The sequence below is a fragment of the Hylaeus anthracinus genome, unplaced genomic scaffold (assembly GCF_026225885.1).
Source record: "Hylaeus anthracinus isolate JK02 unplaced genomic scaffold, UHH_iyHylAnth1.0_haploid 12000, whole genome shotgun sequence".
NCBI lineage: Eukaryota > Metazoa > Arthropoda > Insecta > Hymenoptera > Colletidae > Hylaeus > Hylaeus anthracinus.
In genome coordinates this window covers 10828017-10854556 of record NW_026534347.1, presented here as the reverse complement: position 1 = coordinate 10854556, position 26540 = coordinate 10828017, and the positions used below count along the sequence as shown (strand labels likewise).

Sequence of the window (26540 nt, the reverse complement as noted above, 5' to 3'; positions counted from 1 at the left end):
TAAACGTTTGTTAAAACAAAAAATGTTTTTTAGTTCTTTAAAACATGCTTTATAATATACTTAATTGTTGCTTATGCAAATTATTATTTAATAACTAAACAAAAATCACAAAGAAATGTCGGTTTTCCTCTTCCTGATATGCGACTAACCCCTTAAGGAATACCGATTTAATTTTTTATAAACGGTCAGTTCCATAAATATTCGCACCTTGTATGCCTATTAAGGAAGTCTGTCTAAATTAAAAGATAGGTTTGATAATTTCAAATATTTGTTTCGTTATAAATATTCGTACGTGAATAAATTTTACGCTTGCATGTATTGATAATGAAATATTTATTTGAAAATATCGAGCCTATCATTTAATTTAGACAGATCTCTTTGATAGACAATAGAAGGTATTTACGGGACTGACTGTAAATCGTTTACTTGTCAATTTTGGCATTAGACGTTACGAGGAACCGGTGAAATAATTCCAGCTAACAGGAATTAAATGTAATCGTACGGAAACAGCTTGCCCGACTCAACGGGACCATTTTTGTCGCCCCTAAATTCATTAACGTTTAATTATCCGCTTCGCCGAGGCGTCGCGTTGCAATTTGCCGCATGAAGTACAATCACTACGTTATTAATTCGGTTAAATTTAGTCTGCTCGAATGTACAGTACCATATTCTTTTAACCTTTGACTAAATACTGTACCCATGATGCAAGAGAACATTCTGATTCTTTCTTGTTTCACGTCCCACTTTCAAATTCTAAATATTTCTAAATTTCCATTACAGATAGAAGAATAATCAAAGTGAGGGAAGAATAATTAAATTTTCATCATATATTTCCGACTAATTTTGATCAGATGTTCAACAATAAAATTGCTAGCAAAAGCTCGATCGTTGGACATCCCATTTCTTAGCTCTCTTTCTGCCAATAACTTTAAGGGGGTATCCTGAATTAGGAGGTCTAAAAAAAAGCGGTTTTTCGCGAATTTTTTTAGGATGGAAAAAAATAATTAATTCTATCGAACTTTTTATCCTATTTCCATACATATTCGAGTAGTCTGTACAAAATTTGTCAACATGAAATATTCAAATTGAGTCGACTGCGACGCACATTTGTAGAGCACCTCACAATTAAAACCTCCTATCGGCGGGAAAGATAGTTCACATAGAAGAAAAATGTATGAAAATGAAAATTTCTTTTGGTTTTTTTGTGTCAAACCAATATTACGACCTGCATCTTTCCCGTCGACAAGAGGTTTTAATTGTGAGGTGCTCTACAAATGTGCGTAACAGTCGACTCAATTTCAATATTTCATGTTGAAAAATTTTGTACAGACTACTCGAATATGTATGGAAATAGGATAAAAAGTTCGATAGAATTAATTATTTTTTTCCATCCTAAACAAATTCACGAAAAATCGCTTTTTTTAGACCTCCTAATTCAGGATACCCCCTTAATACGAAAATAAATAAATCACAGTACTGGCAATTAAAACGTATCGCTATTTACTTACTTCAACTTCACTCCAGAGCTCACGCTGCCGGCTTTGATCGATGTTCTTTTCCAACTGGTCAAATTCGCCACATTAACCGTGGTGCTCTTGTCATTGGAGAAGTTTATCAAAAGCGCAACCACTTCGTCGCTGGTGTTTCGAACGACAGCCAGCACGTCATTGTTCACGACGAACGCCGTGGTATTACCGTGTTTGAGCGCAACCGACGAATTTCGTAGACGCGTCAAACTCTTGTAGAGATTGTAATGGGAGTTGGGGTCCTTTTTCTCCTTTTCCAAGTTCAGCTCATGATAATTGGTGTTAACGGGAAGCCATGTTGTTGCGTTTGTACTGAAGCCTGTCGACAGAAGCGTTAATCGAAACTGAGAACGCTAAAACAACTCAGGATTGTGGTTCTATATTAGGTTGTCCCAAAAGTTTCTTTCACTTTACTAACACGTTCGTCGCCACGTTACCCAGAAATGGATGACAGGACTTTCTATTAAGGAACTAAAAAAAATAAATTTCAAAGATCAGACAATAATGAAAGTAAGTCTGGACAGATTTCGTGAGTTTGCCGACGTTAAAAAATTAAAGGCTACGAGAGATGTTAAATTATCTAATCTGCAATAGTCCCGAGACAAAATTTTAAGTGTATCGAAATTTTCACGAGTTTTAGCTTGGCAGCCAACGTGTTAATAAGTAATACATGCACAATAGTCTATGTTTTATGTTACAGTACTGAATTGTCCACGATTCATTTTGCTCCATTACTGTTACAACATGAGCATCTATGAAATTAGATTGTCTATTTATATAAACACGACCACATAACATAATTGTGTGCAACTCGCGTAAGAAACTTTCGGGACAACCTAATACAAGGTGTCCCAGAATTACTGTAAGAACCGGAAATAGGGGGTAGCTGAGACGATTCTGAGCCACAGTTTCCTTTTCAAAAATGCCGAATGGTGCTTCGTTTTTTAATTATTAATCTTTGCTAATTATTGCTCATGATCCTCGTGATCCCTTTGCTCACCTGCTTGTGCACTGTCGTTCCATTGCATCGGGGTGCGGCAGCCATCGCGAAAATCGTATACGCGCAGGGTGCTGTTGTCCACCATCCCGATTTCCTCTCCGTAGTAAGTCACCGCCACTCCGGGCAAAATCATCGCCAACATCGTCATCTGATCCGTCCTTCCAGGGTAACGAGTACCGATACGAGTGCGATCGTGGTTTCCCATCTACCAAAATGTTCAATCTTGTATTGTTTAGGAGCTATCAAATGACTGAATACGGTGTCGATGAAAATAATCCGTGGCATACAGGGTGAGTCACGTAAAAAAGAACACTTGAACACCTGCCTTGGATTTGAAGATACGTGAAGATGTTTGGAACAAAATTTTAAAGGGTATCACAGACCAAATTTGTTACAAGGAAAGCTTTCGTTCCAAGATCATTCTTCTCAAAGTTATGAAATTAATATTAATAACATATTAATTCAGAGCCGGCGTGATCTTTTACGGGGTCGGGTTCAACAATTTTGCGGGACCTGAATTCACATTCAAATCCTACGCTTAAATTTTACAACGAGGAATTATTTATTTACAAATGCTATATATTTTTTATAAGATGAATATTAAGTAATAATACTTTGATGATTTTTGTCACTCATTTCAATTTAATCATCGCTATTAAAAAAATATTTTGCATCTCAGCAAAAATTGCTTCCATTTGTTAATGGTATCATCAGTCTGTAAAAAGTTAATCAAAATCGTTGCCTTTTAATTCAATAATTTTCGTAGACCGCGCGGCCTTTTAAAACGCGGAGCCGGGTTCCGGCGAACGCACTGAACCTGCCTTGCGCCGGCTATGTATTAATTTTATGAAAGTGTTGATCAAGACAAGTGTTGATCAGATCAAGTTGATCTGTGTTAGGTGACTCAGTGTCTATAGTACTGTTTAATAATTAGTATTACAAATTGTGGACACTACCAACAATTCCTAAAAAGGTACAGAATACGTATTCATTCAGTATCCAGAATAAGATGTCGATGGAAATAATTGGATACTATAAAATACTTTGTAATAATTGGATGCTACAAGAATGTCTATAATAACTAACACTACAAATTGTGGATACATACCACCCAATTGGGGGCGAAGCCAGTGGGGGTGGAACTTATCCAGTGATCTATGATCTCCTTGAAGTCAGCGGCAGTGGAGTTGCTGTTCACGTTCGTTATGAATTTAAAGTTGAATGGAACGTTCGAGCCATATTTGTAATACTTGATTGTGTTATCCCAACCGGTGTATGCCTCTGTCAGTAACACCTGGAACGAACAATGAAATGATACGAACGATGTTTTGAGTAAGTCCCACTACTTTTTCTCTAATCCGGATGAAATTTTGTTTGGATGCTCCATAAGAACAATTATTATTAAACAGAGTGTCTCTATTACTCGGGGAAGATGACAGAGGACCCTTCTATTAGGTTCTCCCGAAAGTTTCTTTCGCGAGTTACACTCAATTATTTTATGTGGTCGTGTTTATATAAATAGACAATCTAATTTCATAGATATTCATGTTTGTAACAGTAATGGAGCAAAATGAATCGTGCACAATTCAGTAATGTAACATCAAACATAAGCTATTGTGCATGTATTACTTCTTAATGAAGCGAAAGAAACTTTTGGGACAACCTAATATGATCCTGAATTAATCAAAATCAAATTTAGAATTTCTAAAGTTCCGAATAATGAATGAAATTCAAATAAATCTGGTAATTAACGAAACGAGGGTGGTATATACATATACTATTTCTAATAATATTGTTAGGAATGTATACTACTGTAGAGTTTGGTATCCTTGAATTACATAAATAGCCAATCTCATTTCATAGATATTCATGTTTGTAACAGCAATGGAGCAAAATGAATCATGCACAATTCAGTAATGTAACATAATACATAAGCTATCGTGCATGTATTACTTATTAACACGTTGATCACCCATATATGGGTGACAGTGCTTTTCACTGAAAAACGAAAACTATTAATTCTGAAAGTTAAGTGTCATAGAAAATGAATTTATATAAATGTTTCATTACACAGTTTCCAAAAGTCTGTAAACAAAATTAAATCGCAGTAGAAATTTTCAAGAGTATTAGTCTGGCAGTGAACGTGTTAATAAAGCGAAAGAAACTTTTAGGACAACCTAATATTATTAAATCCGATATATCTGACTAAAAATACGAAAATGTCCTGGCGAACATCCTTACCTTTTCATCCTGGTTGAGTTCGTCAGCGTACTTGTCCACGAATTCCCGCCAGTTTTGTATCAGATCGTACGTTTGAGGTTGATCCTTCGTATAGATGTGACTCAAATAAGTATACTCGGATGAATTCTTGCTTAAATAACTCGGAGGCTCGTCTTTGTCTATGTTACTCTCGAATATATGCGGCACAGCGTCGATACGGAAACCGTCTATCCCCATGTCCAACCAATACTTTATTACATCCTGGAAAACGAAACGTTGAGTTTGGGAGCAGGTTTCGCGTTGAATTTTGAGAGGTGTTGCCGTACCTTCATCTCTTCCTGCACGGCGGGATTGGTGTAATTCAAATCGGGTTGCTCCTTGTAGAATTGGTGAAAGTACCATTCCTTTCGCGCTTCGTTGAACGTCCAACCTGATCCATTGAATACACTTAACCAGTTGTTTGGTGGCAATTTAGTATTCTTCCACATGTAATAATCGGCGTACTTGCTCGTTTTATTTAAGCTCTTTAGGAACCACTCATGTTTGTCGGAAGTATGATTAGGAACGAGATCCAGGACAACCTGAGAATCGAAAGGAAACTCGTTTGTGTGCTTCCATCTAGGTGATCTAGATCTAATCTCGTTAGATAGGGACAAGTCTATCTCTGAAGATATCAAGCAGACATCTATCTTTATTTATCTATCTTTTTTTTATCTATCTATCTATCTTCTTTTTTTTAGCTCTATCTTTGACCATGTTAAATAGGACCAAGTTCACGTCTGACTGTGTTAGGAAAGGGTCAAGTCCACATATAACAGCGACAGACAAGGTCTAGCCTACTTCTGACCAAATCAGATAGGGTCTAGTTTACATGTGACTATCTAATTTGGGCAACAAGACCCAAGTAAATGATATACGCGAGATTTTGGTTCAAACTAAAAGTTAAATGCTTTTTAACGCGATCTGAAATTTAATGATTGCGTTCTAAATTATCGTGGTCAATTAATTGTTACTTCGTCATAGAATTTTGAATAATCGTGAAATAAAATAAATCGCTGTACCTTTAAGGCGAGTTCTTTAGCGCGGGCTATAAGTGCCTTCAAGTCGTCCAACGTGCCAAAAGTTTTGTCAATACTACGGAAATCTTCTATGTCGTATCCGAAATCAACCATGGGGCTCTTATAGATCGGCGACAGCCAGATGGCTCCTATTCCAGCGTCCTTGATGTGGTCCAGCTTACTCGTTATGCCTACCGAGTTTAAAAACAGCTTCAAACAAATGGAAACGTGCTATAAGCGTAGAATTAAATTCCATTTTTAACGCTTCCCTTTTCTTCATATAAATTCTATACTTTTGCGCTGTGTTTAAATAAATCATTCGATGCTTCCATTGTAAGAACAACAACCTTTTCCTTTAAACGACAGACGGAATATATTCACTATAAGATTGAAATAATTAATAAAATGAATTGCATTTCTAAACTCTACTGCGCCGTTCTAAAATTATTGAAGACATTACTCAGCATTCTATATTTTAATTGAAATTAACGTAATACGTAGTCATTCATCGAACGTGACCAGTTTCGTCAAACGATGCTTTCAGTTGTTTGCAACGATCGCGAAACTCGTTCGACGCAAAGTTGTTCAATTTTTCTTGAACGTCTCTGAGGATCTGTTGTTACGTGCACTGATTGTTGCTATGTGCAGCCGTTCGATGCATTATCGAGTCCCATATGCCGATAAACTCGAATATCTGGATCAAATCCGTATAAGTATCGCGAACGTGAAAGGGTTTGATGAATTTGATGGGGCGTGTACGAATCTACTTACTACGTTTTCAAGCTAATAATGAAATACTCTGACAGGGTACACAGTCTTATTTTGTATTTTTTTTTTTATTATACTATCTCGCATTAGCTATATTAATATGCATATAATCATTTCTGTTACAGGTAAGTCAGGAGGCTCATTCTCTTTTGAAGTATACCCAACGACATTCCCAGGCCTTTTTGTGCTAATTAACGTGAGTAATTAGCTGAAAATGGAGTTCGTATTTTCCTATCTATTTTGATATATTCCTACGTTCCTTATCGTATGTTATATATTATAGGGATATACATATGTTCCTTGTACAGGATAAATATCTAGAGACATATACATGTATTAGTATATTATATATTCATATATTAATTACTTAATAAGGGCTACTTTTGAGAATCTCGTCTAATTTTATATTAAACCCGTCCTACGAATTCGAAACAACCATTTAATCGCGAACGAACAGGTAAACACTGCCTGCGGGTTACATCACCTCCATCAAAAGAGGAAGCAGGATGTCAGAAGCGTAATTATACATTACACTCCCGATGTTCCTCGAGTGATGTAATTCTCACACCACGAGGAAGCAAAAGAAAATCATATAAATAATTACTTCAGCGAAGACGATTCCTCGTGCTTCGAATGAAAAATTCTTTCTCGTAATGCAACTGTTTCAACAAGTTGCTTCAAAAGGCATAAGAAAGTTGTTGACACTGTTTCTGTATATGTGTTGGGTTTCATATTGAATAGAAGAAATTTCAATTTTAATTAAAAGCTACTAATTATAGTTAAAAGCTACTTCCTGTTATAATATATCAATTATATTATATTATACTTAATTTTAGTTTCCAAACACAGTAAAGACTCGCAAAATGGCACCCCGTTCTTCCAAACAATTTGCGTTTCAATAAATCATAACAACAAGCAGCTCCTGACTGTAAAGAACCGCCTAGTAAAAATTTCTTTGAAATAAATTTTCTACTACAAGAACCCGTATGTACTTTCCGAAACAATGATTCTTAAAATAGCGCACTGTGTACTGTGTCCAACATCCACGTCCCCTGGATCGTCTAACTCGAGGTCGAAATCGCGAAAACCGAGGGAAAAAATAAATTCGCGATCCAGGTACCCCGTGTCCTACCTTTCAGATCCCCTATTCCATCGCCATCAGAGTCCATAAAGCTCCTAGGGTATATTTGGTAGAAGACCGTCGATTTCCACCAGTCCTTGTTGAGGATCTTGGCGGAAGTCAGCGCGACCGCCGCCAGCAGGAGGATGACAATGTGACCGGTGCTCTTCATGATTACAATAACGCAGCGCGCGATCGCGATGCCCATTTATATGGGATGTTCGACGGTAAAAAAGAACAACGTTATCGTTCGAGCACGGAATAAGTCGCGAGCGATAAGGACGCGTCGCTGACAAAGTCTCAGCGACGCGACTCTGTGGCCTGTGTTGTCCTGATAGTCCGAGAGCCCGCGACATAAAATTTCGGCCAATTTCATTACAAAATATCCTTTTGCTATTTGACTGTTTTCTACTAAAGAATAAAAATAATCCAAGGCTGGCAGAGCACAAACGGTGCACCGCTCCGCTAGAAAGTCGGAAACATGTAAGAAATAACAGTATCTTTGACTGTAATCATTATTACTGAAATTTTTAGAATGTATTGTTGACATACCAAATTGCATAAAAAAGTTGGTCTGGCAGATTGTAAGCGGTGCTAAATGGGTCTGGCAGTCGGAAAACTTTGTCGGAAAAACGAAGTAGTATGGCTGAAATCATTGTTTCTGAAACTTTTTGTATAAACAATATGTAATACATAGGGTTAAAAAAATGTAGTCTGGCAAACTTTGAGTGGTGATAAATCGGTCTGGCAGCCGTTTAAAAGAGTAAACACATATGCGCGCCGTGCAATTTCATGACTAATTATTGAAGTTAAATAATAATAATAATTATATAAAATAAAAATCATCACAGCAATATTTTATACATAACTAATGTATATAATGTTTCAAAATAATTATTACTTTATAGTTTTATTAGATTATCGAGAACTCAACGCCGGTAACGCTTGTGTGTTCGTTCTTTTAAACGGCTGCCAGACCGATTTAACACTACTCAAAGTTTGCCAGACCAAATTTTTTTAACCCCATGTATTACATATTGTTTATACAAAAACTTTCAGAAACAATGATTTCAGTCATACTACTTCGTTTTTCCGACAAAGTTTTCCGACTGCCAGACCCATTTAGCACCGCTTAAAATCTGCCAGACCAACTTTTTTATGCAATTTGGTATGTCAACAATACACGCTAAAAATTTCAGTAGTAATGATTTTGGCGAAAAATCAAATTATTATATAATGAGGCATAGTGAAGCGTTACACCACTGAATTCATGCCAGACCAAGCATTTCTGAACTAGGGAGACATACCATCTTCGGAAAACAGGTTCATTTGTGTAATGAAATGAGTCACCCATTTCTGTCGCGAGCTCTCGGACTATGATGAATTAGGGGAGGCACCTCTTCATGTGCCAACTCTTTCCTTAAGGTTAGGTAGACTTTAGGTAGACTTCATTGATCCTCGAAGGGGTAACAGCAATGTCCATGGATAGGCTCCCAAGTATTAGCTTGTCTCAAAAGTTTCTTTCGCTTTATTAATAAGTAATACATGCACAATATTTTATGTTTTATGTTACATTACTGAATTGTGCACGATTTATTTTGCTCCATTACTGTTACAACATGGATATCTATGAAATTAGATTGTCTAATTATATAAACACTGCCACACAAAATAATTGAGTGCAAAATACGAAAGAAACTTTTGGGACAGCCTAATATTAATTTCTTCTTGGAAGTTACGCTATTATCAGACGGTAACAATTGCTTCGATAGGATGTCTCGAAGGAACCGTTACGTCTCGTGTCAAGAAATCACAAACTTCCTTGGTTAAACGGAAGTTGGAGTAGACGTTGACGTCTCCGCAAACTTTCAATTCTAGAGTATGGTACCAAGGTTGAGATTCAGAATTCTCTATACATTTCGTTACGAAACGAACCTGGTAAACACTTGAAGACAGAGCTCTCTCAATGACAAATTAGACTTTATGCTCATGCCATCTTTGAAAAAATGAACTCACCCGTTCGAAAGTAACATTTTACCCAGCGAACGCCGAATAAATTCATTTCAATTTCATTTCAATTTCATTTAGAATTTTCACGATCCTGGTGGACAAATATTAAATCTCTCTTTAATAATATATTTAATAAATAATCATTTAAAATAATAATAGAGAATAATAAGTATAAACTAAATGATTAGATCTGGGTTAGGTCAATCATTTTACAGGTATCCTTGTTCCTCGTTAATTGGAATGATATGAATTTCACCGAAAACAATGTAAAATAAATTCCCATGCATGGTCTTTAACGATCAGGCATAATTTTCCTCGTAAATAATAATCAGGCAACTTCTCTACACTTGTACAACATAATGACACATCTCGACTGCAAAATCCCACAACACTCTGCATAAAACACAACTGCCAGGCAAGTTTCGGGACAACCTAATACTTCGCGTACTCTTTAAGTGTAAAATGGAAGACAATACCAGATTATTAAATATTTATTTTAAATGATAGCACAGTTCTGACTCTTTGGTGTTTATTCTGGAATTGTTCCCAAGGGAGAACCTTCGACTCTCTATCTCATATATACTAGATGTGGAAGTTAATTCTGTGCCTTCGTATTCAATCAAATATTATTCATCTATTACGTATCTCTTTTGTAACTCCAAGTAGAAATGTTTACTCATCGTTTTATTACGTTATCAACCTTCTAAGTCCCCGAGCAACCTAAGACTCAACCCAATGGCCATTCAATTTACCTATATACACCAAGTTCAATAGCCATCGACTTATTGTTCTTCTTCTAACAGATCCAAGTATTTATAACAATTTATAGCGCCCAGTTATAACAATTGTAGAAGAATAATAATAAAGCCTCCAACTGAAATGTCATCGTTCCTGATTTTCATTTTATTTCTGCCCGGAGAAACGCCTCCTAACAGCAGTCGAAATAAAGTCGATACCAGGGATAAAAATTCCGAACAGAAGCGAAATAAAAAGCATCTTCCCGCGGAACAAATCGTCCAAAGGAAAACTCGGATGCAACTTGGCGCAAACAAAGTTAGGATCACTCGACTGTTCAAACAATATATGTATCTCTTCGCGTGCCCCTCCTCCCCATCCAGTTCCACGGTCGAAGGAGGCGACCTTTGCGAAATTTTAACGCGCAAACTTTCCCCGCGGAGTTTCCACGCTGGAATATCCACGGCAACACCGGTCGCCGTATCCCCTTATCGCGGAATATCGGGTACAGATTAGATTCGATGACAGCTGTTGCAGCGAATTTCGTCGATTACCGAGATGAACGGGTCGGAATCATTTCTACGAGTGACGTCGAAAGGTACACGAGCACTGGCGAATATATGAGCTCCGTGCCACAACGCGTATTTTAACATCTTAATATTGCTAGTAGATTGCTGATTTTATGCATTTACGGTCCACACCGATAACGATAACGTACAAAAACTGTATGCGATGCACGTAGAATATATTCTATTAGCTAATGTAATATAATATATGAATTTACGATTGTTAGACTAAACGTAATTTAATCTAAAATGTAAAAATTTTATTTAAATCATACATGATTCAATTCAATTCATTACAATTTAATTGAAATTAATTTAAATTTGTAACATCGATCAATGATATATTAATATTTTGGTGCATGTACCTTTTCGTTGCGTTTACCATATACAGTGGGTGTAAAATGTATTCGTACATCGATCAATTTCCCAAAAAACTTTTGTGTGAAATTGTAGTTTCTTAACTTCCTTTTTTATAGTCAATGGTATTTTATTAGGTTGTCCGAAAAGTTTCTTTCGTCAGTTGTATTCAATTGTTTTCTGTGACAGTGTTTATATAAATAGACAATCTAATTTCTTAGACATTGACGCTGTAACAGTAATAGAGCGAAATGAATTGTACACAATTTTCTAATGTAACATAAAACATAAAATATTGTGTATGAATTAATTATTAATAAAACGAAAGAAACTTTTGGCACAACCTAATACATATTCTTGGAAATCTCTAAGATAGATGTAGTCCAAACAACATTTACTAGTTAATAATAATTTGTGAAATTAACAAACAAAAAATGCGAAAAGTGGGTAAAAGTATAGAAGCAATCAGTATTTGTACGATTCTTATGACGAACTATTTACAGTAGAGTTTCTAACGTAAACACATTAGTTCATTGCTCCGTACGAATTAGAAAACATCAAATTTCCAGGAAAGTACTTTTAAACAGTTGTGCGAATACTTATTGCTTTCTATCGATTAATTGTTTTTTTCTTGTTACTTTCGCAACTTACATAAATAGTTATTTTTTTTTTGTAATCTATCTATTCTAAAGATTTCGTAGAACACGTAGAATGTCATTGTTTATAAAAAATAAGTTAATAAATTACAATTTTACACAGTTTTCTTGGAAATTGATCGGTGTACGAAGACTTTCTACACCCACTGTATTTGTCATAATTAATCATCATGAATGCATAAAATCCGCAGTATAGTTATTAGTTTCGCTGTTGCTACTGGATGATATCGTTACCGCAATAAACTTGTTGATTTTCTTTCTTGGACAATGGGTTATCTTTTCCTCTGAAAAATAGTCATCGGTAGCCTACGTGCTGGTCAACAAGATTGCCAAGGAATGATACCTGGCGTCACTGTGGAACAATTCGTGAAACGCAGCTCAAAGGTAATGACCTTAAACTCCAGAGTTCTGACTAATAAAAATATCTGACTGAATACCGTTGAATTATTTAGAGTCACAACCGTAAGAAATTCAATCGATTAATACAAAGTAAGAAATTTATATTTTCACCAGATTTCATCCCTTACTTATTGCTCAAATAAAATTCTGCCCACTCTGATGATTCTTTTTTCACTATTATCAAATTACCCGTTTATCGAAACATGTCGTTTCTTTCATTAAAAAAAAAAAAATGATACTCCTTCCAAGCAAATAAGAACAGTAAGTTATAAATAGAAATGTGTCTACTAGCGATAAATAATTGGAATTTCCTTTAATCGCTCGTATAATTGCATTTTTAATAAAAAGAACGTGTAAAAAGTTAATAGCTTCGTTAAGTTCGTAAACTCTTATCGTCGCGTATTAGAATAATTGCCAGTAAGCGGGTGGCTAATGAACAACGGCCTTCCGACACAAAACTCGCGGTTCAAATTATTTTAAAGATAGTTCTTCGTATGTATGTATATTTATATGATATGTCGCGTTCGGCGAAACGAGGTATGCGCCAAACGAAGAATGCAAACATTCGCAATCTTATCGATACTTTCATTGTGATACCAAAGCCTGCATTAACGAACGATTCATATTTGTTAGTGTATACATCGCGCTTTCATGAGTGCCGTAGTCACGGATTGCACGATTATGATCCACGGAATACTGCATCGCCCTGTGATGAATATGTTATGCAATCATTACGAAACAGAGAGCGTAATCTTGTTATTCAAAATGAAATTTAGGCAAAATATTAGTTTCATGTTTCATCTCTGGTGAATAAGATTTAATTTCTCGTTTTCTGTACGAACGGTCGCGCGTATTTAATTACTTTGTCGAACTAGTTGGGTAACAATTTACATTGTGTTACATGGAAAGTATCATTTCAATGGACAAATAATTTCAACGCATTTTATATGCAAGGAAACAAATTGAACAATTGTCTACTGCTGGTGACTCCAATGTTTGGGTCGATATCTCGGTCACTGTCGATCCTATCGAAAATTGACATGGAACAAAATCGATTCAATATTTTCTTTAAAACAACTTTTGTAATATCCATTTTTTCAGTAGGAGTAACGATAGACGAGATATCGTGTATCTCTGAGTGTCATACTTTACACGCTGACTGACGTTCAGCAATTATCCGGTTTGTTAACGATTTCATCGAATTGTCACCGCTTCGATACTTTTCTAATTGTCAAGATATCATTGATACAATAAAAGAAATTGTTAGTACGTTGGATTCCATTTGTTCTTCGGTATCAGATACGCTATCTATTAGCGACTAGTTTCAACGTGATTATTTTTAATAATAATTCATTTTGCGTTAAGCGTTCCAATTATTTTCATGTTTTTCTATTAAATTTTAATGTTTAAATTAATCTAGTAGCACAGAATTATTTCCAGTATGAACAAACACGATAAACTGGCGTATTAGAACTCGACACGAATTCTCAATGGACCTATTTTGAAAATATCAAGGAAACAGGAACAATAAAAGGGCTGGATTCGCGGAAAGTAGTTCGACTACGTGAACGCGACTTACCACTAGCCAAATATGCAAAGTTTCGTCAAAATGGGAAGGAGGTCGCTGTTTTGACACTTCGAGAAAAATCATTTTACGCAGTCCTGCGAAATACGGGTCACTGGAAGTTTGCGAAGTCGTGAACATTTTCCAATTCGAATTCGTGCGCTTTAAGTCCGTCAGAAAGCCGTTCTTTCCTCGCGTCGAGGCGCCCACCTACGAATACCCAATTCTGCTCGTTGTCGCCCGGTCTGCATCGGAAATGAACCTCGAACGAGATGGTTAACGGGTAGCAATCGGTCCAGGAACGAAAATACTGATACTTTCGTAACCCAGTTTGTCGCAGTTCTACGTAACGAATTAAACTGTTCACCTACGTCAATATTTCCCTGGGGCTGCAATTATTCTTTTTCAATAATTTAACTACGAACAGAGAAATCACAATTCGACATTTCAAGATTCTGTGGCAAACCAGTAATGAGATATTGAGAAAACGAAAGGTTGGCATACTTGCATTCATACATACACATACACGCGTGCAAACTGAATATGTCTCGAAAATTTAATAGCATTAATGTCCAGGCTAATTTTTGAGATAAATTACTTCTGAGATACGAGAGAAATCAAACAGTAATATGCGCTCAAACATACACATGTACATGCAAACTGAATTTTCAATCATTTAATAGCCTGTATGCCTCGGTATAATTTCACGATTTTCTTAAATAAATTACTTTTAAGATCAAGCCAAACAGGGACAAACAGGGACAAACATAAACCAACCAACCAACAGCATCAATACCAACATAGAGAATCACTGCTTGAAATTTTCCAATTTCCTGCTAAATCGCTCCTGCAATACAAACATACGTAACAATCGACGTAATCGTCGAGCGAGAGTACGTGAAAAGTGAGCGCCATGCCTCGGGACCTTTCCCTCGTGAAAGACAGCCGTCGAATTGCTCGTAGCTCGCGATACGCGATCGCGACCTTTCACTTTTCCCCCCAAAAGTAGAGCTGGCCTAAAGAGCGACGATTGATGGAATCTGTTTCGTCTGGACGTATTGGGTTGACGCGACGGCCACGTCAATCCCCGTGCCAATTATAATCGTTGCTGAATCTGGGATGTCCACGCCAGATCCCATGCTCCCGGCAACGACCAGGCCTTCGCTTCGAATCTCACTCGTCAACTTTCCAAACTCTTTCGTGGCCGCTCGAAAGGCGGACAGCTGCTTTCTAGTATTTTACATTCCTGTCTGTTATCGAATATTACACGTGTACCTATCGCCATTGGTCCTGAATCCATCCTCTCCTCTTGCTCCCTTGTATTTCCGTATTATCGCCAGCTGCTTTGAGCCTGCAAGTTAAAAGATCCTACTGGTTAAAAATTACTCCTCTTTCCTTGATAACTTATGCTTTTTAAACGTATCAAAGGTGCTTCGAGTCTACAAGTTGAAAGATTGTCAGGATTTGAACCTCCTTTGATTTCTTGAATTTTTTAATGTTGTCTAGGCGTGTCAATCTGGAAATGAAAAAGAAGAGGAGTTAGAAAAATTCTGTACAAGTAGATATAGATATCTAGAAAATTCTACTTCTTATACTTTTTAATGAATACATCCAAGTGCCTTAAGGGGGTATTATAGTTAAGAAGTTTGTTTTTTCAGTAATTTTTAGGAATCAATTTTGCGAAAACTATCAAACCTACAGTACCAGGGTTTTTTATGCATAATAAAACACATTTCAACTAACAACACAAATTTTTATGAAATACTTCATTGAAATCTATACAAGGTATGCGCTGTTATGCAGATTGTGGCGTGAGACGCTCGTTCAATCGGGCGCACAGGCTGTGGCGGTTCTAGTTGTCTGAGACAGAAAAACAAATTTTTTTTTTCAATCTATATGAATGTAGTTATCGTCTGAACTAGAATTAAGTAAGTACTAAATTTTTTATCGGAATCGCAGCTGTTTGAAAATTAAGGTTTAATTTTCCCGGAAAATTCTCAACTAAAATATGAGAGCAGGGCTAAAATATTCAAGCTATCGGTATAATTCTAATTCAGACCATAGGTGATGGTGCCCTCGAAATGTGTGTAAAACTAGAAGTCAGTCGGTCCAATAGTTTTTGAGAAAAACGTGCGCCCAACTTGAAAAATGTCGTTTCGAGAAAAACGCGTTTAAAGTTTGCTATACATTTAGCACTAATACTGGTGAACAACCTTTAAGCCTCTGTAACTATGAAAGCTCTACGAATTTCAAATCAATATTTCAGAGGCAGTTTCTCAAAATCCCAAATGATAAGAAAATGTAAAAGAGAAAAAATCGAATTGTTGAAGTTTCTAGACTATAATACCCCCTTAATTCTACTAGTCACGAGATCCTCCTGTCAAAAATTCACCCTCTTCTCTTGATTGCTTACATGTTCCAATGTATCCAGGTGTCTTGTGTCTAAAAATGTAAAATAAGAGTGGTTAGAAAGATTCTGTACAAGTAGATACAGGTAGGTAGGAAAACCTACCTGATTGATAAAAAATTGCCCTTCTTGATCTTCTACAATTCTCATATTTACAATAGACCTAGGAGCTTAGAGTCTTGAAACTTAAAAATGGCAGCCTAGAAAAATTTCATCCAGTTATCTCATCTCATCCTCTCTTAATCTCATCCAATTATTTTCTGCGCCAGTGTTTATATAAATAGACAATCTAATTTCTTAGACATTGATGCTGTAACAGTAATGAAGCGAAATAAATCGTACACAGTTCAGTAATGTAACATAAAACATAAAATATTGTATATGAATTAATTATTAATAAAACGAAAGAAACTTTCGGGACAACCTAATACGTCTAGAAAATTTGTAATTTTGAATGTAGTGTACTAACTCCTACATTTTTCGAACGCATTTATTGAATCCCCCTGTATAACCGTGACAGCGATGTGGCTGCAAGAAAGTAGGCAGCAAGGCATGCTTCCGTAGCATAATTGCAGCGATTTATCATGAGTGACGAGATTTATTAGATAAATAAAGTCGTTGCGCAAAAACCGTGCACTTACCAAGTATTAAATCGGATGCGGAGGTGAAGTAATACGGATTCGATTGCCTCGATACCTTATCGAGGGAGCGATAAGCTGGCGTTCCACCGTTTCCGTGTTTTCTTCGCGGTTTATCGCGACGCGACGTAAACAGATGCGCCCTTCGAGGTTTCCCTGAAACTGTAATTAGTAACGATTAGATCGATTAATTATTATTTACTGGTAATTCTTATTGACGAGTGTAAAATTCTTGTGGTTTCGTTTCGCTTCGAAACCCCATGGTGAATTCTTCCAAAGTTCCACTATAGTGACAGTACATAATCAAAGAAGACATTTTTTGATTTTTAACTATTTTTCTTTTGTAGATTACTATTTAAAATCCACCTGATTCTTTTGAATATTTAGCAACAATGCGTCCAAGAGATTTCTGCCTGACAAAAGTGCATTTTAGGTGATCATTAACATTGCTTTACATTAATCACCACGCTTTTGTATATTTTGCATAAAATATTCAACGATTCCTTTATCCCCCTTTGCCTCCTCAAACCGCCTCAATCGAATACCTAATTTGTGCATATTTTATATCTTTAATTTTCCTCCACACCTTTGTACTCTTCTTCAAGCTAATGGACGAAAATGCCTCAAACGAACACCTAATTCTCGTATATTCTATATTTTTAACTATCCCCCTAACTTCACTCGGCTCTTCTGTATGCTAATGTACGAAAATGCCTTAAACACCATATTACACCAAAGCAGCGATGATGAATTTAGTAGCAGGGAGCCAAGGGTAATATCAGCCGGGCCGCAGCAAAAGGATTAAGTACACGGCATCAAGGCGTCAGAAGTGCGCGTGGAAATTTTCTGACAATGAAGCAACTTGAGGAGCTACTATCTCTCACTTAATTATTCGACTAATGCACGAATATTCCCAGGCAGACTGTTCCTCGATAATAGTGCGTTCCGACGCGTTCGAATCATAAGCTCAGTCTTTGGTGCGATTTAACACCGTTCGAACGATGCTCGTCCTAAACATGGACCTCTGTTGGTTCCGAGTGTGCACGTTGAGCTGTTAAAGTTCTGTTCTTGTTCGTTCATGCTTAACATGAGCATTCTGATGTTTCTCGCAATTTTAGAGGCGTGATCCTCTGAAATATGAAAATTTCAGGTGTTCATCTCAGGTGGTGTTGTCCTGCTAGAGTCCTGACAGAGTTCCTGGACAAAAGGATCGAGGGTCAATTAAATACTTCGCACGTGTTTAGTGCGAAGTATACGATAATTCTTTTTCTGTAGAATCAAGCAAGTCAATTGGAACCATCCATATCAAACTTTTATTTGTAATTATTCTTTGCTGCTACCTATAATGACAAAAATTTGGAATTAAGAATGATTGTATCGATAAATTAATTTACCCTGTCTTCGGTATTACCTAGTAAGTATGCTTTATCTAGTATTACTAGTATCAACTATCCGAGTGAATTATTAATCTCCAATCTGCTGTCTCCTAGAGGGTTTTTGTTTCCAAATGAACGTTGTTGGCATGATCGCGTGCCAACTATTCGCTAATTCCATTCAAGTTTCGCGGAAACTTCCTGTTTATAGAAGAAGTTTAACCCACCTGCTGGAATGACTTCATGGATGATAACGCCATTCGACAACAAACAAGCTTGCAAATTAATAGATCCACTTAGAAACTTCTCTCGTAGCTTCTGTAAATCAAACATGTAAGTATGATGTTGGGTACCGAAGTACAGCGGTTAGAACGCCGCGAGTTGCACCAGAACTCGCTGATTTCTACTTGAAACTGGTATAGTATTTGGACTAATCTAAATCCCATAACCATAATTGGTATCGATTTTTTTAACGTTGGTCGTTAAACTTAACGCTTGACCATTTGCATCGTTAATCCTTACGCAATGATTATCCTACAAACTAAAACTGTTTTGTAGAAATTAAATCATTATTTTTCAAACTGAGAATCACTATCGGTGATGAAATATTTCAACGAGAGCCTAATTAAAAATTTTAGTACGATAGCGCGAGCACAGTTGTTCATGAATATCACTTCCCAGATTATCAACAAGCTCTTAAATTAACTATGAAAATGCAGGGCGTCAAACTGAACATTTTATGTTCCTTTCTTCGCGTTCAGCGACTTTATTATCTTTATATCCCAACGGAGAAATGTTCTCGCTGCACGCGCCCGTCGCTCGTTTGCGCATTATTAGTACACTTCGTTCCCCCTGATTAAGATTTTAAAATTCGAGGAAATTTCAACTACGCGAAAAGACTTCGAACAAAATTGCAAAATATAATACTCACTCTGCAGATACTTTAGGACTAATATATTAGGTTGTCCCGAAAGTTTCTTTCGCGAGTTGCGCTCAATTATTTTATGTGGTCGTGTTTATATAAATAGACAATCTAATTTCATAGATATTCATGTTGTAACAGTAATGGAGCAAAATGAATCGTATACAATTCAATAATATAACATTAGACATAAAATATAGTGCATGTATTACTTATTAATAAAGCGAAAGAAACTTTTGGGACAACCTAATATATTGAGAGGAGTTGGTGGAAAATGTAATTCAACCGTGTGGTATTTGCTACTGAATATTATTCCTTGAAATATTGTGTACCCATATCTAGGTACGAAATTTAAATTTCAATAAGGTACATTCGAGCGGTCAGTGTTTATTTTAACGCTGACAGAGTACATTTATAATAATCGAATTAAAGTAGAGTGTGCTTTAAAAACCGTAGTCGTCGATGTAGATCACCACTGCGGATGGTGGGAGGTGGATCGTGCGATTGGTGGCGAGGGCCCTGTATCGATAAACAAACAAATTATTTAAATCTATTACTACGAGACAACCTTTACAATCAAGCACGTCGTCTACGATTAATCATGCATCTGTAAAATATATTTTAAATTTAAAAATTCTACGAAGGTAGGAGGAAATTAAATTTCCTTAAACTTGATTATTAATTTAAGAAATTTCCAGTGGCGACTGATAAGAGGTTATCGGTTCCAGGGAGATGCAGGCAACTGCCAAGCACTATTTTACAGGAATTCGCATGAAATTGATTAAATGAGCTTGATTGAAAGAACTTGATCGACTAGGTTAAAGCTCTAGACTTACTTGGGTGCCGCTTTGTATTCAGGCGAAGAATAATACAAACGCATTGGCTTAGCATGTTGCGACCTGGTGTTGAATACAGACATGTTCACCTTTGTTCTCTTGTCTCCAACGTTCACTGCTGCGTAAACAGCTCCGTCGTAGTCGGACTTCCTAAAAAAGAGACAGTAAATGCTTCAAATAATTGTATCTCGATCATGTATTCATTCACGCTCCTCGTGGAACAAAATTTAAGAAATTCATTTCGAAATCGTCGCCTCACCTGGCTATAAGCAAAACATTATCTGTCGTCATAGTTATCAGTTGTCCATTCTTGACCATCGAAGTCTTCCTCAGCTTCGCGAGTGCCAGGTACATGTTGTAGTCGGAGCCAGGGTTTTTCCTCTCCGATTCAACATTGACGGTCTTGTAATTCGGGTTAATTGGAAGCCAGGTTTTGTTGTTCGTGGAGAATCCTGTGACGATTGAAATCGTGGATCGAGATTAGGTCAGTCTTTTTATGGACGCAAAATCGGAACGTTTTTGTTTAAATACACTTTGATAGAGCTCATACATTTTAAAGACCTCGAGCAACAATAATATCAACCCTTTGCACTCGAGCGGCGTCGATACAGCGCCCGGCCGATTTGAACTGTCAACTCGAGCGGCGCTGTTGCGGCGCCCGAGTGATTCGAAGTCTTAAATGGTGGCGTAAGCTTTTTTGGGGGCATGGAAATTTCCCTGATTAATTTATACATTTTGTATAAACTAGAAAATACCAAAAAAGAGGAAAAACCACTGAGCCATCTGCGATTTCTGGAAACACTTGTCGAACAATTAAGAAGATTATATCGCCAGCAACGAGAGCAAGCGTCTACAGCCGGCGACTGACTTGCAACAGAACGCTGTAATGTAACTGCTCGGCACGAATTGTACGGTTCGGCACCAGCGTTACATTACAAGGTCGTTTTTGGAATCACGAATACTCGCTTCGAACTCTCGGCTGAATTCTCTCTCAATGCTTCTTACTCAATTCAGTGAAAAGTAGATGATCAAAGAGGTTCGTCAAAAAACCGACAGACCAGTGGAGCACGGTCGAGCGCGAACCAAGCGCAAGACCGGCTCGGTTCGTTGCTCGCTAGTCCATCCAGACAGCGAATGCTCGCGTTACATTACAATGTTCTGTTGCAAGTCAGTCGCCGGCTTACGTCGCATTCCGATGATATCCGACTAAACGAGAAGCTTCACGTAATACTAAAAGGGCCAAAAAGGGACTGCAAGGTTTGTTCTGACTGTAACACGCCTGGAGATAGGCGGGAAATTTCGTAATACGTGTCTTGACAAACCTAGGATGCATCTTGGATATTGTTTTCCAAAATATCACACCAAAACTAATTACAGAGTGTAATATTTATCGAAGTTTGTTGTTTTCGACATATGAATGAATAAACTGGTGGAATTTTATTATTTGTATATGTTTGTTCGTTTATAACAATTTTTAAATTACTTGTAAAGCGTTTGCCGAATTTGGCCGAAATCGTCTGGAGTTGCTGGTGCGCGCAAGCGAAAAAGGCCTCGAGTGCAAAGGGTTAACACACCAAAAAATCTATTTTCATGATATTCTATTGACATTTTGATGTTTCTAGTAACACTAAAATATAATCTTTGTAAATATCGTGATCTCACCAGCAGAGGTTGACCTGTCCCATTGGAAGGGGGTCCTCTCAGGATCCCTAGAGGTCGACTTGTATCCATCTTTGCCAGCGGCGCATCCCAGGGGATCCACTGTGTCTTCCCACGAGATCGGACCGTCTGTCATTCCGATCTCATCACCGTTGTACGTTACAGCGACACCAGGCAACAACTGCGTCATCACGGTGGCCGCGCGAGCTATCTGTGGTCCCAGCCGACTTTTCATCCTCGGGTTATCGTGATTTCCAGCCTGAAAAAAAATGAATTTTCACGTTCGCTCGCCTCTGTTGCTATTTATCCACGCGAAATTATATGCTGGTCACAATAGGGGATTTTCGGAATAATTCTTCATCGTGAAAAATTCAGAGAATTCAATGAATTCAAGGTCAAGGAATTCAACAAAATTCAAAGCATTCCAAGAATTCAAGTCTTCAAGACATTCAAAGAATGCAATTCAAAGAATTCAAGGCGTTCAAAGAATGCTAGGAATTCAAAGCATTCAAGACATTCAAAGAAATCGAGCCACTCAAAGAATGCAAGAATGCAATTCAAAGAATTCAAGGCGTTCAAAAAATGCTAGGAATTCAAAGCATTCAAGTCATTCAAAGAACTCGAGGCACTCAATAAATTCAAATAAATCAAATAATTCAAGGAATTCAAGGCAATCAAGGAATTCAACTTACCACCCAGTTAGCAACGCTACCCTCCGGCATACCTTCCATCCACCGATCGATTATTCTCTTCAGATCGCTCGCATTCGAGTTCTTATGTATATCCGTGATCAATTGGAAATTGAAGGGCATGTCGGCACCCGCATCGTAATACTTCATGGTACTGGTCCAGTTTGTGTAAGCTTCGATCATTATGATCTTGGTCTCGTTGAACTTGTCGAGTACCCGCTTCCAACTACTTATGATGTCGTAGGTCTCCGGCTGATCCTTCGTCTTGCTTCTGTCGACGTAATTCATATCCAAGGTATTGTTGGTCAGTCCTGTAAGTGGTTCGTCTTCGTATGACGGATCCTCGATCAGGTAGGCGGCAGAGTCGATCCTGAAGCCATCCACGCCACGGCTCGCATACCATTCCAGAATGTCCTGAGACGATGACGATTATCAAATTAATATTAGGAAATATGATTCAATTGACAAAAACATAATTATTAGGCTGTCCCCAAAGTTTTTTTCACTTTATTAATAAGTAATACATGCACATTTTATGTTTTGATACATTACTGAATTATGCACGATTCATTTTGCTCCATTACTGTTACAACATCGATATCTATGAAATTAGATTGTTTATTTATATAAATACTGCCACGTAAAATAATTGAGTGCAACACGCGAAAGAAACTTTCGAGACAACCTAATATACGAAATAGTGCAAATACCACACAAGTATCTTCTGAAAATTGCATAAACACGATCCATGATTCAGAATAATATAATCTATAACCTAAAATAATAAATGCGTGAAACAACTCTACTCTACTCTACGATCTATTTTGTTAATTAAAAATATCTGTTGGATCAAGATTTTTCGCTTGAATCGAACAATAAATACGATTAAGACAAATGAAATACCACACACCATGTACGATACAAATTGTGTGACTGATTATTGCACATCGATTATGTCTCTGAATTTTTCGTTTATGTATCAACACCTAAATTTGACGAATCCCCCTTCAAAGCAGATTTACTTCCTCCAAGTTCGTTCGATCGATGTCAACGTTAATGTAACTAGAAACGTAATGTGTTCGAGCTGCATTTGTTTACAGCTTGTTAGCTATTCCACAAATGTAATCCGGTATATGTGCAACCGTCCTGCGACGGAGTTGCGATGAAAAGGAAATCCTATATCAATGGTTTCGACGGCGTACAGGGAAATTCAATTGATCGCGGAGGGTTGCTGTTCTCCTTCGAGTTTCCACGAGCTTCGCAATATGTTCACGATGGCGATGCTAATTGAAAATGATTTGTCGTTAAGCATTCGTCGCTCCTTGACGTGATTGACTCGTTCTGCGACGTGCGAGTCGACTGGTGGTATCATTAATATACAGATGGATAAATGGTAGTCAATCATAATTGATGATGAATGCATAGACACGTGAACAATTGCTATTTTCGATGTTACGAGGATCATTATGGCCAGTTGAAATCGTATGCTTGTTAATCCATGCCAATTTTCAAATATATTCAATGCTGAATATATTAAGGGAGTATTATAGTCTAGAAACTTCAACAATTCGATTTTTTCTCTTTTACATTTTCTTATCATTTGAGGTTTTGAGAAAGTGCCTCTAAAATATTAAGTTGAAATTCGTAGAACTCTCAGAGTTACAGAGGCTTAAAGGTTGTTCACCAGTATTAGTGCTAAATGTATAGCAAACTTTAAATGCGTTCTTCTCGAAACGACATTTTTCAAGTCGGCCGCACGTTTCTCTCAAAAACTATTGGACCGACTGACTTCTGGTTTTACACACATTTCGAGGGCACCATCACCTATGGTCTGAACTAGAATTATACCGACAGCTTGAATATTTTAGCCCTGCTCTCATATTGTAGTTGACAATTTTCCGGGAAAATTAAACCTTAATTTTCAAACAGCTGTGATTCCGATAAAAAATTTAGTACTTACTTAATTCTAGTTCAGACGATAACTACATTCATATAGATTGAAAAAAAAATTTGTCTTTCTGTCTAAGACAACTAGAACCGCCACAGCCTGTGCGCCCGATTGAACGAGCGTCTCACGCCACAATCTGCATAACAGCGCATACCTTGTACAGATTTCAATGAAGTATTTCATAAAAATTTGTGTTGTTAGTTGAAACGTGTTTTATTATGCATAAAAAACCCTAGTACTGTAAGTTTGATAGTTCTCGCAAAATTAATTCCTAAAAATTACTGAAAAAACAAACTTCTAGACGATAATACCCCCTTAAGAAATATAAGTTCAGAATTAATTCTAGATGATATACCATCAAAACATAATATATTGTATATATTATTGAGAATAATATACGGTATAATATTAAAACAATTACGTAATGTAATAATATCAGACATAATATATCACATATATTATTGATATTATTGAGAATTAATTAAAATATTAATCATCTACATACTGAACTTCCCTTTCAATATATTACATACATTACGTCTCTCAATAACTATATTCAGTATTGATTATATTTAAAAAAAATTGCACTCCACTCATTATCGGTATACAGTGGGTGTAGAATGTATTCGTGCACCAATCAATTTACCAAAAAACTTTTGTGTGAAATTGTAGTTTCTTAACTTCTTTTTTTGTAATGAATGATAATACATGTTACATATTGTCGGAAGTCTGTAAGGTAGATATAGTCCAAACAACATTTACTAGTTAATATAATTTGTGAAATTAACAAAAAAATGCGAAAAGTAGGTAAAAGTATAGAAGCAATAAGAATTTTACGATTCCTATGACGAACCATTTACAGTAGAGTTTGTAAAGTAAACACATTAGTTTATTGCTCCATACGAATTAGAAAACATCAAATTTCCAGTAAAGTACTGTTAAACAGTTGTCCGAATACTTATTGCTTCAACATTTCTATCGATTAATTGTTTTTTTTCTTGTTAATTTCGCAACTTACATAAATAGCTATTTTTTTTTTGCAATCTATCCATTCTAGAGATTTCCGAGAATATATAGAATGTCATTGTTTCTAAAAAAATAAGTTAATAAATTACAATTTTACACAGTCTTTTTGGAAATTGATCGGTGTACGAATACTTTCTACACCCACTGTATATCATTTTTCACCATGAAAAACATGAAAACATCCGCGATTTCTCCAACGGCGCGTTACCCAAGCCCTTCAAGTTTTACGAAACTGACATCCCCGATACCAATTGGAACGTTATCTGATTACGAGTTTAACCAGCCGCACAATTGCTGGCGATTCAATGGAACCTGTTGAGACAACTCCGATTGACGAGATAACGCGATCAGATATCGGTGGTTTTCGTCCGTGGAATTCGATCAGAATCGATCTTGTTTAAACGAAGTTATACACGGAGGAGGGAGGGGAATATCATCGTCCTCCCAAAATGTAATTTGTCATCGATATAATTCGATGCGACTCTAGCCTAATTATGACTGGAGGTGCCCCTACGAGCTCTATTGGAGGTTCATTGTCAGATCGGGGGGGGGGGGGGAGGAGGAGGAGGAGGTTGTAATTCGATTCTGGAGAAAATTCTGTTTGCTGGTACTGCGACAAGACTGGAATTACTCGATGAACATGCGTGACCGAGCTGAATTTACGCTGTTGTGTACTTTAGAAATTGTCCCCGCTCCTCTGAAAATACAGAGGTGATACGACATCGTTGACGTGTAGGCGACACGTGAATCCAATAACTTGAAAGTTCTCACGTGGCGTTCAATCGTTCGATATACACAAAAATGTTGTTGTATTATGTCATGTATCGTTTAAGAAACATGATCCCCTACTTGTTGTAGCCAAAGAATATTATACAATAATGATAATACAAAGCATGCGACAGGTCATTGCAGCAGACTTGATGCGATTTATTTATTACATGACACAATTCTCCTTGTTTTTTGTATTCATACTTTAGAAACGGATCAGGACTAATGCGATGATCCTACAACAAATGCATGTACAATATATATTATATATATTATTATTATTATATATAATATA

The 26540-nt window shown here is 36.8% G+C and overlaps 3 protein-coding genes and 1 long non-coding RNA gene across 5 annotated transcripts in view; 1 reads left to right on the top strand and 3 right to left on the bottom strand.

Moving 5' to 3' along the window:
- The window catches only part of LOC128890201 (dual specificity calcium/calmodulin-dependent 3',5'-cyclic nucleotide phosphodiesterase 1-like), a 106080-nt gene that overhangs the window by 25578 nt on the left and 53962 nt on the right, over window positions 1-26540 (top strand). The window lies entirely within an intron of this gene.
- LOC128890204 (maltase 1-like) lies at window positions 1485-7879 on the bottom strand. The gene is made up of 7 exons (XM_054148487.1): window positions 7705-7879; window positions 5808-5995; window positions 5073-5327; window positions 4768-5007; window positions 3635-3820; window positions 2527-2731; window positions 1485-1845 (listed from the first exon to the last, which is right to left on the bottom strand). The coding sequence occupies exons 1-7, from the start codon at window positions 7862-7864 to the stop codon at window positions 1505-1507; spliced, it is 1575 nt and encodes a 524-aa protein (XP_054004462.1). The 5' UTR covers window positions 7865-7879; the 3' UTR covers window positions 1485-1504.
- On the bottom strand, window positions 9491-16605 carry LOC128890219 (uncharacterized). Its single transcript, XR_008460590.1, has 3 exons — window positions 16492-16605; window positions 16393-16421; window positions 9491-15495 (listed from the first exon to the last, which is right to left on the bottom strand). It is a non-coding gene; the product is annotated as an uncharacterized LOC128890219 (long non-coding RNA).
- LOC128890212 (alpha-glucosidase-like) lies at window positions 19610-22938 on the bottom strand. The gene is made up of 5 exons (XM_054148506.1): window positions 22507-22938; window positions 21818-22073; window positions 20415-20607; window positions 20156-20305; window positions 19610-19838 (listed from the first exon to the last, which is right to left on the bottom strand). The coding sequence occupies exons 1-5, from the start codon at window positions 22789-22791 to the stop codon at window positions 19763-19765; spliced, it is 960 nt and encodes a 319-aa protein (XP_054004481.1). The 5' UTR covers window positions 22792-22938; the 3' UTR covers window positions 19610-19762.

Bases quoted from the DNA above. Each gene is read 5' to 3' on its own strand.
- LOC128890212 (XM_054148506.1), bottom strand. From the start codon at position 22,791: ATGAATTACGTCGACAGAAGCAAGACGAAGGATCAGCCGGAGACCTAC. The intron at 22,074-22,506 runs GTAAGTTGAATT...ATTTTTTTTCAG, and splicing joins GTAGCGTTGCTAACTGGGTG to GCTGGAAATCACGATAACCC. The intron at 20,608-21,817 runs GTGAGATCACGA...CAATCGTCACAG, and splicing joins GGACAGGTCAACCTCTGCTG to GATTCTCCACGAACAACAAA.
- LOC128890204 (XM_054148487.1), bottom strand. From the start codon at position 7,864: ATGAAGAGCACCGGTCACATTGTCATCCTCCTGCTGGCGGCGGTCGCG. The intron at 5,996-7,704 runs GTAGGACACGGG...TAAACTCGGTAG, and splicing joins TGGAATAGGGGATCTGAAAG to GCATAACGAGTAAGCTGGAC. The intron at 3,821-4,767 runs GTAAGGATGTTC...TGTTCGTTCCAG, and splicing joins AACTCAACCAGGATGAAAAG to GTGTTACTGACAGAGGCATA.